The 17,365-nt window shown below is 41.0% G+C and overlaps 1 protein-coding gene across 6 annotated transcripts in view; it reads right to left on the reverse strand.

The window, feature by feature from the left end:
• Positions 1-17,365, reverse strand: part of MYO9A (myosin IXA) — a 183,915-nt gene that overhangs the window by 145,984 nt on the left and 20,566 nt on the right. For all 6 annotated transcript variants that reach the window (XM_053364314.1, XM_053364312.1, XM_053364310.1 and 3 more), the window contains one exon: positions 64-976. In XM_053364314.1, coding sequence (XP_053220289.1) covers positions 64-906 — 843 coding nt within the window. In that variant the 5' untranslated portion in view covers positions 907-976. The remainder of the gene's footprint in view (positions 1-63; positions 977-17,365) is intronic.

The raw sequence follows: 17,365 nt of genomic DNA on the forward strand, positions 1-17,365 counted from the left end.
AACACACTATGAATGATGGGGTGGGAAGCTGTATTATAAGCTGCAGCAAGACTTTCATCTTACCTCAAGTACTGGTCCGGCTCCAAGAATTATTTGTTCTACTCCACTAGCAAATCCTTTTTGGCTAAGAGCAGTGAGGTGATGAATCAAGAAATTTGTGCTCTGTGTTTTCCCAGACCCACTTTCTCCAGAAATGACTATACACTGGTTCTTCCGACGCTGAAGCATAGCATGGTATGCTACATCAGCTACTGCATAAATGTGGGGCTCCAGCTTTCCAAGCTGATGGTTATCATACATTTTGACATACTTAGGGTTGTAAATAGGGAGAAATTTGAATGGATTTATTACTATTAGTATGCTTCCAACGTATGTGTAAATTTTCTCCTGTTTAAAACGATTTCTAAGGTTTTCTAGGAGAGTTCTCTCATTCAAGTCTGGCAAAGCACATAAATCATCGTAGTCTTTGTACTGCGGTTGAGGAAGGAAGCCACGTTCCATCATCCTGCGCCGCTCTTCTGTCACCTGCAACCAGGACTGGAGACTGGCATAATGTATTGACCCATCTAGGTTCTTTTCCCTTAGAAGAAAGCGATAGTCCTCTCCACTCAAACGGTTCTCTAGGGCCATTCGGGGCCACAACATCATGCGCTGGACAGGGCAGTCTGTGGGGTTGAGGATCCATTCTTCCCCACCAAACTCCTTCACCTCTGCCAAAACGTAGCATTTTGTTTTGTCCAGTTGAAGTTTGTTAATGAGAGAGTCTATCACCTCAGCAGCTGTGGAAGTTTTTCGTGCAATAACAGGACAATAGATGGTCCCTTCAGCAATGTTCCCAGGGTATATGTGTAGTGTGTGTTCACTGTCCTCAAAGCGTCTTCTTCCTCCAACATCATTTCCACTCATATTGGACTTCTTCCCATCAGTAACAGTAATCCATCTTCAGAATGGTTGAATAATGGTCATGGCATCAGCACTACAAAATGAAAGCAAAAAATAGTTTATTGATAGGATATTTTCAATCAGCAAGTTTGTTTGTTTGTTTTTGAAAACTTGAGGTCACTTGGGCTTCTAGTGACAAAGATGAATCTAGGCACACTCCCAGACCATGTACCTGCTTCTTCATGGGGAGCATGACCCCATCCAAAGTCCAATTATCAGAACTTGGGAACCACCCACCATGTCTCTGTCTTGCCTGGATTCAGAGTAAACTGGCCCTCATTCAGCCCACCACCAAGTCCAAGAACAAGTCCAGGATTTGCACAGCTTTTCCTGATTTAGGTGTTACAGAGAAGCAGAGCTGGGCATCATCAGCATACTGATGACACCTCACCCCAAATCTCCAAATGACCCCTCCCAATGTCTTCAGATAAATTTTAAACAAACTGGGACCAAGATGGTAATCTGCTTCATCCAAGAGTACTTGTTTGTTGTCAATCAACGTTCTGCACTGTGCAAAGTCTATGATTTCAGGCAAATGCCCAGTTCAGTTTTAAATGGGCCAAACCATTTTTAAAGAACATTGCACAAATACAGAATATTCAAATGCTGTACTGGTGACAAAAGTAAACCAGCTGTATTCTGATTATTTATGCATCCATTCCCTTAAAGAAGTTTTATTTCCTTACATCTCACTGTAGACTGTTATTTATGTTTATGTGATTCATCCTCATGCACATAGCTGAAGTTTCAGAAACAAATTACTGTCTTGTTTGCTAAATATACACATCTCCACAAAAACAGCATGCCAAAGAATAAACTTAGCAAGAAGGTCTTACCCTCTGCAGGTATTCAGGATACATGCAGGAGATCGGGAACACTGCTATTATACTTCACATGTAATAACAAATGGAAACATTTCCTGAAAGCCAATTCCCATGAAGCTATTATATAGATACCCACGCTTGCCAGCTGACTGCCAGGAAGCTTTACATTTAACCTTCACAATGCATCTGAGGGGAAAGACTGCATAAATTATTATGGCACTCTCTAATGTGCCCAATATGAAATGATTAAGATGTAAATGAACATTTTTAAAAAGAACATTTGAGCTGCCACAAGCTAAAGAAATTATCTCCTGCAGATTTCCCTTTATGAAGCAGGCCAGTCACTAGCTCTTAGCACATAATGGGAGGCAAACATTTTCAGAGTATGGTAGTAGTCCAATAGAAGGGTTGCAGTTTATTCATTATTTCCATTCACAGGACAACAAGTGGTTGAGAATGCTACAGGAAATCCTGCTAGGCAAATTATAACAAGGTGCAAGAAAAAGTATACTTTTAGTATACCTGTTCTGGAATGTCTTTTACAAATAGTAGCAGGGTTAGCTTTGTGATACATTGCAGAGGTTCAGTACAGATATGATCAGAAATAGTCTTTTGCTTTGCCACTTTTTCAAGCTGGTACATCACATTTGAAGAACTACTGTACTGGTGTTGTCTGTGATCTTTGATCATAGCTCCTGAAGAAGGAGCATTCCACACCAAAACATGTAGAGCTACAATAAAAAAAATTGTACCTGTGAGCACTGGAGTTTGTACTCTTCCTTCTATTACATAAAATAGTACAAGACCTCTCTTTCAAGGCAGTTTGTATAGCATCAGAAGAGTTTGGATTCTTGATTTTCACTGATGCAATAAACAGTTATATATGTGGATTGATTGCCAGCTACACAAAGGCTTCCGCCGGTGGGTTCCACTGCTATGCTCTGACGGCAGCCTAAATATAGCAAGGGATTGCTGCTTTGTGTGGCTATGCCTCCAAAGCAACTTATTGACCCTTGCTGACCTCCAGGACAGCCTATAATATCCTTCCTGAGCAAAAGGTTACTTGGTTCACTTATGCTGCTTCCTCTTGGCCTAAGCCATGTTCCTATTTTTCATCTTTGCTGCTACTTGCCTCCCTGCACATTGCCCAATTCATCCTCTTTGTCAGCATCCTTATCTTTGTTTCTCCTACATTCACCTGAAGATTATCTGATTATTTCTTCTAGTTCTATTCAGATAGTGCTTACTGCCATACTCCAAAAGAACCTCAGCTATTAGCTATACCTTCCTTAAGCAGCTTCTCAACTGACTGTCTCCAGTCCACTCCCACCAATCCTGCCCTCAATCTTCCTGCAACTATAATTCAGAAGTAATAGGCAAATAATACCTAAAACTTAGGTCAACACATTCTCTATTTGTTGCAAGGGCAACCAACACATGCCTTCCATAAGTAACCAACATGGTGCTCTCCATATGCTGTGAACTACTTCCCTTATTTCTGACAACTGGCTACCCTGGCTGGGAACAACAGAAAATGCAATCCACAACATTTGATGCAGTGGTTTGGAAAATATTACACAGGTAAAGAATGAGCAGCAATGACATGGCATATTTTAATCAATCCTTTAAAACGAAAAAAGTTTGACCCCTCTCACTTGTTAACACATCACAAACTCCTGAGGACAGGAAGCTTTAGCAAGACCGTTATGGTGCCAGCCTGTCTGCAGTACTTCCCATATCACCACATGATGTTATTACACTGGCAAAACTTAGTCATCAAGTGGACATAAAAGCTATATGCAGATCTGCTATCTAGGTAAGGTAAAAGTAAGGACCCCGGACAGTTAAGTCCAGTCAAAGGCGACTATGGGGTGCAGCGCTCATCTCACTTTTTAGGCCGAGGAACCCGGCATTTGTCCACAGACAGCTTTCCGGGTCATGTGGCCAGCATGACTAAATCGCTACTGGCGCAGAGAGGAATGTGAGGAGTGCCAGAGCACATGGAAACACCATTTACCTTCCCAAGTATTTATCTACTTACACTGGTATACTTTCGAACTGCTACATTGGCAGAAGCTGGGACACAGCAACGGGAGCTCACTCCATTGTGCAGATTCAAACTGCTGACCTTCTGATCGGCAAGCTCAAGAGGCTCAGTGGTTTAGACTACAGTGCCACCTGCAGATCTGCTACCTACTGGTTCCAAGCCCCAATCATGATGTAGGAACACATAAAGCAGGATCTCAACTAAATCACTGATGGGATCATGGTTTCTCACAACAGTCTAGGCAGGAACCATAGTTGGGCTAGAGGGGACAGTTTGTTTTCAGCCAAACACCTTGTCCATTTCTTAAAAGGTTTTCCTCTAAGGATAGTCTTGCTCATCTCTGACCACATACCCTATTATATCCCTGCTGTGACTTTCACTTCTATAAATTTCCCACTATCAGACAACTGAAGATAGATTTGCTCCCTATGTTCTCTCTTGCTGCGCTCTCCACCTGGAACTCCTCCCAGAAACCCTTCAAGATTCCACATATCACCCCCCTCAAAATCCACCTCTGTCATGAAAATAAAATAAAAACCTAAATTTGCTTTGTTGTAGTCCCCAATATTTAACAGTATAATCTGCTTGGGCAGAATGCTGCTTGTGTTATCATACCTTCTTACTATAATATTAGCTGAGAAGTCACTCTTAAGAAGAAGTGTCATGATACACACTTTCTCCAAACTAATAGGAGTAGTAGTACCCACTCAGCCCAACAGAAGTACCCCTTCAAGGATATAGGTACTTGTAATGACACACATCTGTGTACAGTATATTAATGGTGTTGTACTTAATAGAGCATGGCTCAAATTTGAGGATGAGGCTAAAATACCTCACTTTTAATAGAATCAATAAACTCTTTAATGCAATGGACCATAGCAAGCTTCTGAACTGGACCAAACATCTCAGTAGCACTTTGGGGGAAGCGGCGCGGGGGGGAATTTAGGACACTGTTCACTGTTCCCACTGTCTCTGCATCTTCCTTTCTTGCTGAATATTACTGCTGCTCCTTTAAGTTAATATTAGCTATAGTTTGTCCAGATTCAGGGGTGTGGGTGCTTAATCTAAGATGGTACACAAGCCTGAAGTTCATTCTCTTAATGCCAAACAAGACCAATCTTTGTTGCATCTGTTTCCCAAATATCAAATGACAACCCTATAAATCAGTGGTGGCCAAACTTGGCCCTCCAGCTGTTTTGGGACTACAACTCCCATCATCCCTGGCTAACAGGACCAGTGGTCAGGGATGGTGGGAATTGTAGTCCCAAAACAGCTGGAAGGACAAGTTTGGCCATCACTGCTATAAATGAAGCTGCTGATAGTTTATTTTATATATTCCCATATATGAATAACTTTTATCAGTAAATCTAAACAAAAACGAAAGGTTTCCAGCTACAGTTTCCCTGAAAACACTTTGTAGCTTTCATTAGCAATATCAGGTCCAAATAATGATTGAGCTACAGTGACCCATCTTGCCACAAAATGTGTAAAGTCAGTTATGGAATAATCCAGGAACACCAGCTTTAAAATTCACACAGATCTCAACATCTGCATTTTAGCAAAGGAAAGAAGCTAACTACAAGAAAAGCATGCATTTTTGTCCAACTCCTGTGCTTTCAATGCAAACTGGAAAATGTAGACGAGCCAATTGCTTCAAGACATCTTATTAGGCCAATAAATGCTACCCAATGCATTATACTCCATTTAAGAACAATAATCCTGCCAAGTAAGCACAGTAGCTCAAACATAAAGATGACAATGCAGTGCCTTCCTCTCCAAAACTGTTTGGTATATTTTTAAAAACCACCAAAACCTTAAAATTAAGCAAGGGCAAAAATGGAAAGCAACAATACAGAGAGGACATTGTTCACGGATAAACCATAAGGTCCTAATTTCAATTCCTGGCATCTCCAGCTAAAGAAGGGATGGTCAAGACTTTCAGGATGCTTCTCTACATCTGTACTACATATGGATCCTTGATATTTTTTTGGTTTACATTATAAAAAGCAAAACAAAAAAACTCACTACCCTTATTTTTTTTTTTAAAAAAGGGGGGCATAGGGAAGGCTTCAAAAGATCTGAGGGAGCTCCACTTTGAAACGCTTGTATATCACACATACCAAAAACACAGTAAAGACATTTTGACAAAGCAAAACAAAATGAAGTATCAAAATAATTATAAACGGTACTGTGCGAAAGTTCCAAACAGAAGTGCTTTTAAGCCCAAACCTTGGGACCACAGTCAACTAACCCGAAAGCTAACATCTAGAGGGAACCATAATACAGTGGTACCTCGGTTTATGAACTTAATCTGTTATGGAACTTAATCTGTTCTTAAACCGAAAGCGTTCTTAAACCGAGGAGTGCTTTCCCTAATGAGGCCTCCCGCTACCAGTGCCCTTCCACCGTTCAGATTCCCTTCTTAGACCGAGGTAAAGTTCTCAAACTGGGACACTATTTCTGGTTTTGCAGAGTTTGTAAACCAAATCATTCTTAAACCAGACTGTTCTTAAACCGAGGTACCACTGTACCTCTAAACCAAGAAATATATGTTCCCCACCCTTCATTTACCTCAGTTTTAAAGAGCTGTTGCCTTCATTTCCTTCACTCCAAAATGGAAGAGGACAGCAGTGTTAAACTTTTAACAGATATCAACTGAAACTAAGCCACATGACCTACATAGTGAGAAGTCTGCATTTATTACACTTCCTGAAAATCTTCAAGTTGTACATTAAAAGTGAAAGTACTTCCCAAAATAATCTGTCAGGCTCCAGTTCATTCAGGGCAGCACACAAATAACAAAAAGAAAATGAAACAGAGCCAAAACATCTCACCACAATTTGCAACTGAGTATCTAAGTAGCTGGAAGCTAACAGGGTTCTATTTCATAGCTTCCTGGTACTGTCCTATCAAACAGAATTACAAAAGCTTTTAACATTCTGGAAAACAAAATGAATGTTTGGAAATAAATTAAAATAATTGTTTCAAAAGATAGTCTTTTTTCTATTCTCACTCAGCAAGTCTCTGAAAACAGTTGTAGATAGCCAGGAAACACATCATAATTTCAGCATCAATATTTTCATGGTTATAGAAGGTAAAGGGAAAGGGACCCCTGATCATTAGGTCCAGTCGCAGATGACTCTGGGGTTGCGGAGCTCATCTCGCTTTATTGGCCAAGGGAGCCGGTGTACAGCTTCCGGGTCATGTGGCCAGCATGACTAAGCCAGAGCAGCACACGGAATGCCGTTTACCTTACCACCAGAGCAGCACCTATTTATCTTCTTGCACTTTGACGTCCTTTCAAACTGCTAGGTAGGTAGGAGTTGGGACCAAGCAACAGGAGCTCACCCCACTGTGGGAATTTGAACCGCCGACCTTCTAATCGGCAAGCCCTAGGCTCTGTGGTTTAACCCACAGCGCCACCCGCGTCCCAATAGAAGGCAGCTCGCCCTTAAACTACAGCTTAGGGCTGCTTTACTTAAGAAGCTCCTTCTTAAGTAAGTAACCAAACCGACATATTAAGAACATGGACTGTGCACATCCTGGCTACACAGCATTTCCTTTAGTGATTCTCCACTCATAATTTGCCTTCAAGTGTCTCTGCTTCAATTTCAAAAGATGCCACTGTGAAAAGAAAGCTGTGTTTGTGGCAAAGCAACAATGCATGAGGCATATATACAGTGCACTTACATTTGTAAATTACTTCTCATATATTTGAGCATATCATGAAACAGTCCTGTTAATTTGGCCCGTGTTATTCCTATTTACTGATGGCAAGCTGTAGGAATAGTGACTTAAGGCCATACTGGTGAGTTTAAGCCTGGGGTTCTGCAGCTAAACCAGAGATTGGCAAGCTCCAATTCTGATCCAGTATAGTACCTCAAATCACTTCATCACGAGCACAACTCAAGCCAGACATGAATATATGTTACCGAGTCAGACCATCAGTCCACCTCACAAAAAGGATATACTTATTGTTCACAAGAGAAAATGCTTCTATTGTCAAAGGACTTTTGCCTCACAGGACACTCAGCACATGACTTCCAAGAACAGATGCATAGTATCATATGGTTTTGCTTGCTTTTTAAAAACTGAGTGGTTAGGATTTTTCTATGGCACATTTATTCAAACCATTAATGATTGATTATGCTGCTGGGCACATTATTATGCATTCGGGCCTTAAAACGGATCATTTCATACGAAAGTACAGTACTAGGATTAACAAAACAATTTGGCTGGTATCATTGCTTCCCAAAGCTTTTTTTCTATTTTTTTCTTTGCTACATCTATTCCTTAAAGTTGAGGTTGGAGACATTTCTTTTGTTTACTTTGGGTCTTAAATACTTTAACTGCAATGGGGTAATCTTTCAATGTATTCATAATATTTCTCTTACAATATCAAGACACAGAAACTCAGCTTTACATTTCATAGGCTGAAACGACAAGTGCCGTCTTAGCAAAAACATCAAAGCTATGAAGCAAACAAAAGTTAGAATTGGAAATAATTTTTCACCATATAATCCCAACATTGTCATTTCATCGTTTTCTGTAACAATGTGGAGTTGAGTTACACCCTGCCTGCCAAGTATGTTGAGGTAACAAGACATTTGGAAACGTGATGAGATGTGACATGCCTGTAAATCAAGTTACTACTATCAGCTTGAGTTCAGTGGTTTAAGAATTTGGGAAATTTTGTCTGTTGTCTGAATAGCATTTGGGTCAAAGATTTTTATGTTCTTTGGCTTCCTTCATGCTTTACTTTGTTATTCTGAGGATGATGATGGTGACCACTATTTAGACCATTTTTCAAAGGTTTAGTGCAAGTGAAAAGCTTTCCTTTCAGGCTTTGAAACAAGTGACGGAAACTTCAGGCCCATGGGCCAGGAGTGTCCCTCCAGCCATCTCCCTAAGGCCACACCTCCTCTCCAGCCCTATGCACCCTCCTTAAGTGCTTTTGCCCACCTGGAATTTGTCTTTGAACCATGTTTGCCTGAAAGGAAGATGGAGAAAACGAGGGAGGTACGTGCAAATTATTAAGAGGTTTTGTTATAATCAAGTGGTATATATATTTAGTTTCATTATAATCAAGTGGTAAATATATTTCATTAAATAAATATGTATATTATACACACACAAAACCCCTGATTATTTGTGTTTGTTTGGAATGTAGCCTAGTCTACAAAAGAAAGAGTCACATCCATTGCTCCATCCACTTTTGGCCTCTGGCTCCGCCTACCACTGTCAGGGCAGAACTAAGGCTTAAAAGGGTTCCCCACCCTTGCTCTAAAGCAGAGGCAAATTTGTTTACTTTGCCCTTTTTCCGGCTATTCTATATCTAAGGGCTGATCAATATACCCAAAATTATGATGCATTTATTTACAAGTTATAGTCTGCCTTTCAATCAAATGATTCTCAAAGCAGTTTACAAGCAGTTTTGGTTGCAATACCAAACACACACACACACACACACACACACACACACTCTCTCTCTCTCTCTCCTTGGTCCTTTTCATACACCACTTAGTATTCTGGACGGGGCCAGGCTGTTTTCCTTCAGGGGCAACTAGGAGCTTAAAGAGTCTTCCTTATGGAAGTGAGGATGAAAACCAACTTCCTGCAGATTCTCTTTTTCTAACGGATGGGTGTTCCTATATCATTTAAATGCATTGTGCCTATTTGCACGCACTAGTACACTCTGAGACACTCCAGAATTTGCCCTCTAGATTACCAGAGTCAACTTTGTTCAACACTATATTTTAATGTTTCTGTAACATTTATACATATAAACCACTTAAGTGCCTATTTTAGCATTAAGTGGTACACAAATTAAACAGCAACCAGCTGAAAATATTAATTGCTCAAATGTTTGAATTGTGCTGCTTAATACTTCTGGAACCCAGGGAAAGGCAACAGTGAAGAGTGACTTAATGCCAAAGGAAGTGTGCTAGCGGTGAGGGTCAAATGCTGGGAAATTTAGCCTACTGTTTTTAAAAATTATATTCACTTCATTTCACCAGCAGAATTAGGAACATTTAGCAGCACTTGACACAGCAGGCAACTGCCGGAGGAAAAAGAACAGAACAAGCGATCCATTCAGTGGGCAGCCTGTTCTGTCACAGTCCACTAGTAATGGATCAGTCATAGGGCAGATGCTACCTCTCAGCCTCAGATGCTTGGCTTCCTGGATATTTGTCATTTCAGAAGAGAGCCCTGAAGATTTTCTAGTAAGATGGGCATTCAGAACTACAGTGCAAATTGAAGCACCAAGGTTTCTCTTTTTCCATTTTGCAATTCTGCAAGAATGCAATGGTTCATGCTTATCATATACAAAATCCTGGTCCATCTGTCCACAGAAAGCTTGTCTAGCACCTATGCTGTTTTTTTAATTCAGTGTTAGGTGAATGTTTTTATTCTCTCAGGCCTTTTAATGTTCTTAATGGTGCTTTATTTTTGTTTTATGATTGAACAATATTTTATCTTATAACTGCCTTTATATTTATCATTGTAAACATGCTGGAAATTTCAACTGAATGATGGTATAAAATAAAAATAAAAAGGCACCAACAAATACATTTTTTTGTAATCAAACATATCTAAGCCAAACCTTTCTGCAAGTGAGCAACTGACCCCCAAGTTCTTTGTGCTGAAGTTTGAAGAAGAAAAGAAACAGCAGCAGAATCCTTCAGTTTCTTCCTTTTTTCATAACCCAGCACAAATGCAACATAAAAGCCAAGGCATATTTGTGGACTTGTGATTCTCTCTAGAAAAAAAAGCTATGTCCCAAAGAAAGCAGGAAGGCAGAACCTGCGTCCTGCAACAGTCCACCTCATAACTGTCACATACTTCCTACTCATGAGGATTCAGGGACTTGCAGATCTGTCTGTTTTCCAGTGAGGTGGCCAAACTGCAGTATCTGAAGCAGAACAAGACTACTGTAATACCAGAGAGGCAAACAGAAGTCAATTTTAGGCAGGCAATCCAGGAAGAGACAGTAAATGTGCTGGGGGAGAGACAGAAGAGAACAGACACGGGTTGCAGGAATATCAGAAACATGGGGAGGGGGAAAGGTTCACAGGGCACAGAATCGAAGCAGGAACATACAGGAGTGAAAAGGAGAATTTATGAAATGCAGCATGCCTGTTGCTGCACAAAAGCATCTGCTAACAGGAAGGGGAAATTTATATATAGACAGGAAAGGGCAGTGACCAATCACAGTGTGAAGAGGTGTAACAAGGCAAAGAACTGGCAAAGCTACTTGGGCCCCAGGAGGCCCATGTTTTTCCACGCAAATATAGTGTATGAAGGAACAAGACAACAACCTAGTGGCAGAAAGCAGTTGTTTTGAGTATGCCTATGAGCCCAACAATAGCAGGATATTTTTCAAGCTACTGTATTTTCTACTTCGTCTATTTTTTAAAAATAGACCAGTAGTTTAAATTGGTATGTTATGCTAAATTAAAAAGGTCATATTTAAAAGGCGGTACAACAATTTTTCAATGTAATTATAGACTGAAAAACAGAATGACACCAGTATAGATTTTCAGGAGCAGTTTCCCCCCACTTTTTTAAGAACAAGAACCCAACTTCAATCCCAACCTTCAACACTAGCCTGACTTTTCAAAGAAGCTTAGCCAGCATATGTCAGAGGCTACTTGCATTTTTTCCTTGTAGTACAGAAGCTACTTCCCCTTATTACCGTGCTGGCACCAGTCTTTATGCTGCATCAGTAATTGTATAATTGTACAATTTATGGAGAGGGAGGCAGTTTGTTTCAACTGTGTTCTGTTTTAATCTTCTACGCATTGTATACTAGCAAATGAAATGGTAAAACTAACTTGACTGGATTGCAGAAGTGCTTTGACCATTTCACTTTGAAGGAAGCCCAAGCTAACAACACACCAAGTGGACTCTACTAAAGTTCTATGTAAATCCGCTGTCCTGCTGCTCACAGTAGCCAAAAAGATGCTTCCTGGAAGTGCACGTGAACGGCAAGAATACAATAGTCTTTCAGCAACTGGTACTGTTTTTAACTTCTGACTTTTATTGGTAATTTAAATTTAGTTTTTATATTTTTGTAAACTGCTTGTAGGTGTTTACAATGAAGTGGTGTACAAATTTTGTCAAATAGAACAAAATATTGCCTCTAACATGGTGGTTGTATATACTTATCACAGTTAATAGCTGTTGATGGATCTGTCTTCTTCCATTAATTTGTCTATTTCCCCTTTAAAGCCTCTCAGCTGGTGGCCTTTAATGCAGAGACAGTAAATTCCAGAAATAACGCTTTGCGGTGAAGTGCTTTATCTGCCATGAAATTAGCAATCAATTTCACTGAATGACCACAGTTCTTCTGACTTTCAAGTATTATTGGGAAAATGAGAAAAAAAATCTATCCACTTTCTATAAACCATGCAATTTTTTATACCCTCTACATTTATAACACAGCACTAAGAGCAATCGTTGCTTAGTGAGAAGTTTTTCTTCCTATAGGTGACAAAAAAGGAAACCCCTGTCTCATTTCCTCGAACTAGTTTGAGAAAGTAGAAGACAACCAAGTACAGATTAAAATGAAATTAAACACATAAGGCAGAATTTAATTGCAATTTCAGATTTCCCAACTGAATTTAGATTGTATCAGTTTAAACTGGAACTTTTGTGTGCCTTCCTTTTTTTCATTCACTTATCTTTTTTCATCCAACATCTGCCTGCAGTATGTTACATCCCACACATATCCCCCATATTCCTGGGGAAGGAAGCACATGTGAGGGATGTATAATATGCCTTATTACAAACAGAGCAGCTTGCACATTACATATTTTTAACACAGCATGGGCTTCAACCCCAAAGCAAAGCCTTGTATGAGCAGTATGTGGTTCTGACGTCAAATAACTGAACCACATAAGAACTAAAAATACTGCTGTTGGTAACGGAATAGTTAACATGTAACATGTAACCATGGCTAAGAATGAATAAATGAGCATGTGGGTAAAAATTGCAGACACTATGCTCTCTCTCTCTCCCCCCCCCCTCCAGTCTTGCTGCTTCTCTACCTAGAGCTAAGCCATGATTTGGCTTAGTGCTACATCTGAAGCAAGACTCACAGTTTTGCTCCAGCATAGAATAGGTTGTAGCCAAGATTTGTTCTTGGCTTACTGCTCGTGGTTTGTCTGCAACAATATGAACCACCAGCCTTGTTTCATTCATAACGTTAAGCCAAACCATGGCTTAGCTCTAGGTAGTGCAGCAAGAGCAAGACCAGCAGAGGAACGAAGCCAGCACAATTATCGCTGTGAGGTATATATATGCTCATTCACTCATACTTAGCCATGGTTTGGTTGAGTATTATGGCCCAGAATGTAACCCCCGCATAAGTGGGGGGGGGGATGCTTGTATACACAGCTCTGTGCCCGCTATGGTGTGTGGTACCTGCAAGACCTGCCTAGCTCAACAGTGGTAGCGTATGGTGTAGCAAAAAAAAAGTGTTATCCTGTGTTATCCTGAATTAAACTATTAGTTATCACCAATAAGCCAAAGATGTAAGTAACCAGACTAATCAGAAAATAGAAGTAACTGGCTTGTGACTTTGCACATGTTCTTTTTCACATCCCCAAATTCTGCTTTCCTGGCGATATATGCCTCTGTCAAGCTCCATCAGCATCTCTAATAGCATTTTTTTACTCTACTATGTGCTCTGGATTTGCAGCTTCAAAACATGAATTAATTTTTTATTTTTCTTTAATGTCATATTTCAGTATTTCTAGCTAGTTCTGGAATGGGTCCTTTACCTATTCATTTTGGATTGACTTGCTTGATATTCAATGCAAACGAGCACAAGGGTGATATTTCCTTTGAGGGAGATAGGTGGTGGTGGTGGTTATATACAGCAGACACATTGCTATAAAAAGGCTGGTTTTGTAAATGCTACTGAACATTCTGATACATATACAAGACACAGAGTACTGAAATACTGTCAGTTCTCCAAATACATGAACCAGAAACTAAAAAGATTAAAATAGTACTGTCAAGAGCGTTTTTTTAATGGTTTCTCGCAAGTACACTTTGGATAGTGCAATAACTGCCTGTAATTTCAGGTGCCTGGTGTCAATGCCTGTGAGGAGAACACTCTATCCGACACCAATGCTGGAAGGGTCCATGGAGAGGGGAGTGGTGAGCACTTTGTTATTCAGCTTCTATTGCAAATCCCTTCTAAACATATTTAGGGAAGTACCAACTCAGAGAGGTGTGTGATACAGAGGATGTGTGACTAGTCAGTGGGAAATAAAAGGGGAGTCGCACTAGAGCAGTGTTCCCCAACTGGTAGGTCATGAAGCATGTGTAAGTGGGCTGCAGGCTTTATAAGGAAACCCAAAATAATTATTGCTTGTAATCCTTAACTGGTATGATAAACACCTCTTACATTTTGTTTTGTTGGCATATTATAATGATGTGCTGACACTTGTAACCCAACTTCAGAAAGGCTCAAGTCTTATATTTTAACACTTGGGGACCACCTTCTGGTTCAAGAGCTAAGGTTCAAATTCTATGTAACAATAGGTAAAAAAAAACGTAAAGGACCCCTGGACAGCTAAGTCCAGTCAAAGGCGACTATGGGGTTGCTTTCAGGCCAAGGGAGCCAGCATTTGTCCATAGATAGCTTTCCGCGTCATGTGGCCAGCATGACTAAACCACTTCTGGCGCAACAGAGCACCATGACAGAAATCAGAGCACACGGAAATACTGTTTACCTTCCCACCACAGCGATATCTATTTATCTACTTGCACTGGCGTGCTTTTGAACTGCTACGTTGGCAGGAGTTGGGACAGAGCAACGGGAGCTCAACCTGTCATGGGGATTTGAACTGCCGACCTTCCGATCGGCAAGCCCAAGAGGCTCAGTGGTTTAGACCCCAGCGCCACCCACATCCCTCATGTGACAATAAATTAATGGGTCGCTATACTAAGTAAATTTGGATTTGTGGGTTGCCATACCAAAAAGGTGGGAACTGGAGAAACCATGAAGGGTTCAAAGTCTTCACTACTGAGCAGTGAGTCACTGTTGGAAAAAAAGTTGATCCTATGAATCAACAAAAACTTATTCCACCTTAGCTTGTTTTTCATTTAGGGCCCTTAAAATGTTTGTAACTCTTTTCACATTCATTCCCCTGATGGCATGGCCAACTGGCATGGACACAACACATAATTGATATGATGCATAATGTATTTGAACCTACAACACTCATCCCACATGCTCCATTGTTGGAAATAACAGAGAAGAGGGTAACAGAAACAAAATGCTGGGTCTACCCAAATATTATTTCAGTGAATTCTTCACTTTATGCAAAACATTTTTAAGCAACTTACATACATAATTAAAAGCCATCAAGTTTAGCAATAGAACAATAAAACCTAACCAAAGAGGGAGAAAGAAACAGCAAGAAACGTGATGCTCACCATCCCTCAAAAGTCTTAACCTTGCACCAAATGGATATTAACATCTGCGTCATGCAGGCCTCACTAGGAGAGCATTCCATAGACAGGGGATCACAACCAAAAAGGCCCTGTGCTTTATTGGCACCCTCCAAACACTACTTCATATAGTTCCTTTTGATAAAACAGAGGAGAGCCTCTTTCAATTATTAGAAATGGGACTTGAGATATAGCCAGTTCTTAGCCAACTATCTTCCAGTGCATCTGTAGATGATATGGCTTTCTTGTATTATCCATTCCAATGAAACACTAGCAGTCCCAGCTTATATCAGTTGTTTAAGACAACTCAGAACTATTTTCTACTTGCTCATATGATAACTACTGTAAATGAGAATGATACAATAATAAATGATTTTCCTAAAAATAAATGTATCTGAATCTATCAAACTAACCTAAATAAAAGGCAGATTTTATGTTTGTCTGAATTAGGAGTGTTCTAGGAAAAAGTCCCAGCAAAGTAAGAGGCTCCAGATTTACCACATTTCATTATGGGATCATGTAGAAACAGGGATATTTCACATTTGAAATGGAGGAAGTACAGAGTTCCCTACAGAATGATGCAAGCATATGAGAATCAATAACTGGTTGTGGCTGAAACACCCTGAAAGAGGATTGTCATCTAGGAATAACAGACTATCTTTAAATCTATTATTAAATGTCCAGCAATTACAATCGAAATATAAGGGACTACAAGTTCAAGATTGTTACGTTTCACAAGTCAATTCTCTGGAGCCACGATTGCCCCAAGAGATTATTGCTGGAGTGGCAAGGCATTCACTAAACTATCACATCTACAGAATAAAAGTACTGATTGTGGAAAACCTAAAACATTGAAAAAAGAAACACAATGCACCATCCATTCTTTGTTTTCAGCGTTCAGTGAATTCTGCTTAGAATTCTTAAAATAGAATGAGGGATTGTCTGGAATTTAGAAAATTCAATACAATTTTATTGCCCACAAAAACAAATGGGAGGAGTAGAAACAGAGTAAAAAAAAAAAGAGGGGGGGGGGGGCAGATTTATATGAAAATCCACTATGAAAACTGCAGCAGAACTGAAGAATGACTTAGATGCTTAAAATAAGATGAATACATTATTCCAAGAGAGAGAGAGAGACTGAAAATAATTATTAACTTGTCTTCCCTTTAAAAGATGGCTGCATCTCAGTAACTGTTCCCATATGACTCTTTAGTTTCACATGTACAGTACTCATTTGTCTACTCTTGGAGAATTTACCGTATTTTTCGCACCAAAGGACGCACCGGACAATAGGACGCACCTTGTTTTAGAGGGGGGTGAACAAGAAAAAAAAATTCTCCCCCTCTCTGCCCAGCGCCCCTTCAGCGAAGCAGCAGGAGGCGCTGCGCAGAGAGGGGGAGAATTTCCCCCCTCTTGTTTTCCCCCTCTAAAACAAGGTGCCGTTTAAGGTGCGTTCAGTCGCCTTCAGGCGGCTACCTTGGAAGCCTGGAGAGCGAGAGGGGTCGGTGCGCACCGACCCCTCTCGCTCTGCAGGCTTCAGGTTCCTTTCGACCTGCTCTTTGGGGCTGGCGGGGGGAAGCCCACCACCAGCCCCAAAGAGCAGGTCGGGGAGCAGCGCAAAGGTGCGCAGCAGAGAGGCTGCTGCCATAGCCGCGTATCACCTCTCCAGCCGTGAGAGGGTCGCGGGGCTATGGCTTCTTTAGCCCCGCGCGCGCTCTCCCAGCTGGAGAGATGGCGTGCGGCTATAGAGGCTCCTGCTAAAGAAGCCCCGCTTACCCTCTCCCAGCTGGAGAGGTGACACGCAGCTATTGCAGCAGCCTCTATAGCTGCGTGCCATCTCTCCAGCCGGGAGAGCGCGCGGGGGGCTAAAGAAGTCCCCCGCGACCCTCTCCCAGCTGGAGAGGTGACATGCGGCTATGGCAGCAGCCTCTATAGCCGCGCGCCATCTCTCCGGCCAGGAGAGTGCGCGCAGGGCTAAAGAAGCCCCCCACGACCCTCTCCCAGCTGGAGAGGTGACACGCGGCTATTGCAGCAGCCTCTATAGCCGCGCGCCATCTCTCTGGCTGGGAGAGGGCGCGCAGGGCTA

Source organism: Podarcis raffonei, chromosome 14 (assembly GCF_027172205.1).
Source record: "Podarcis raffonei isolate rPodRaf1 chromosome 14, rPodRaf1.pri, whole genome shotgun sequence".
In the NCBI taxonomy this organism is placed as follows: Eukaryota; Metazoa; Chordata; class Lepidosauria; order Squamata; family Lacertidae; genus Podarcis; species Podarcis raffonei.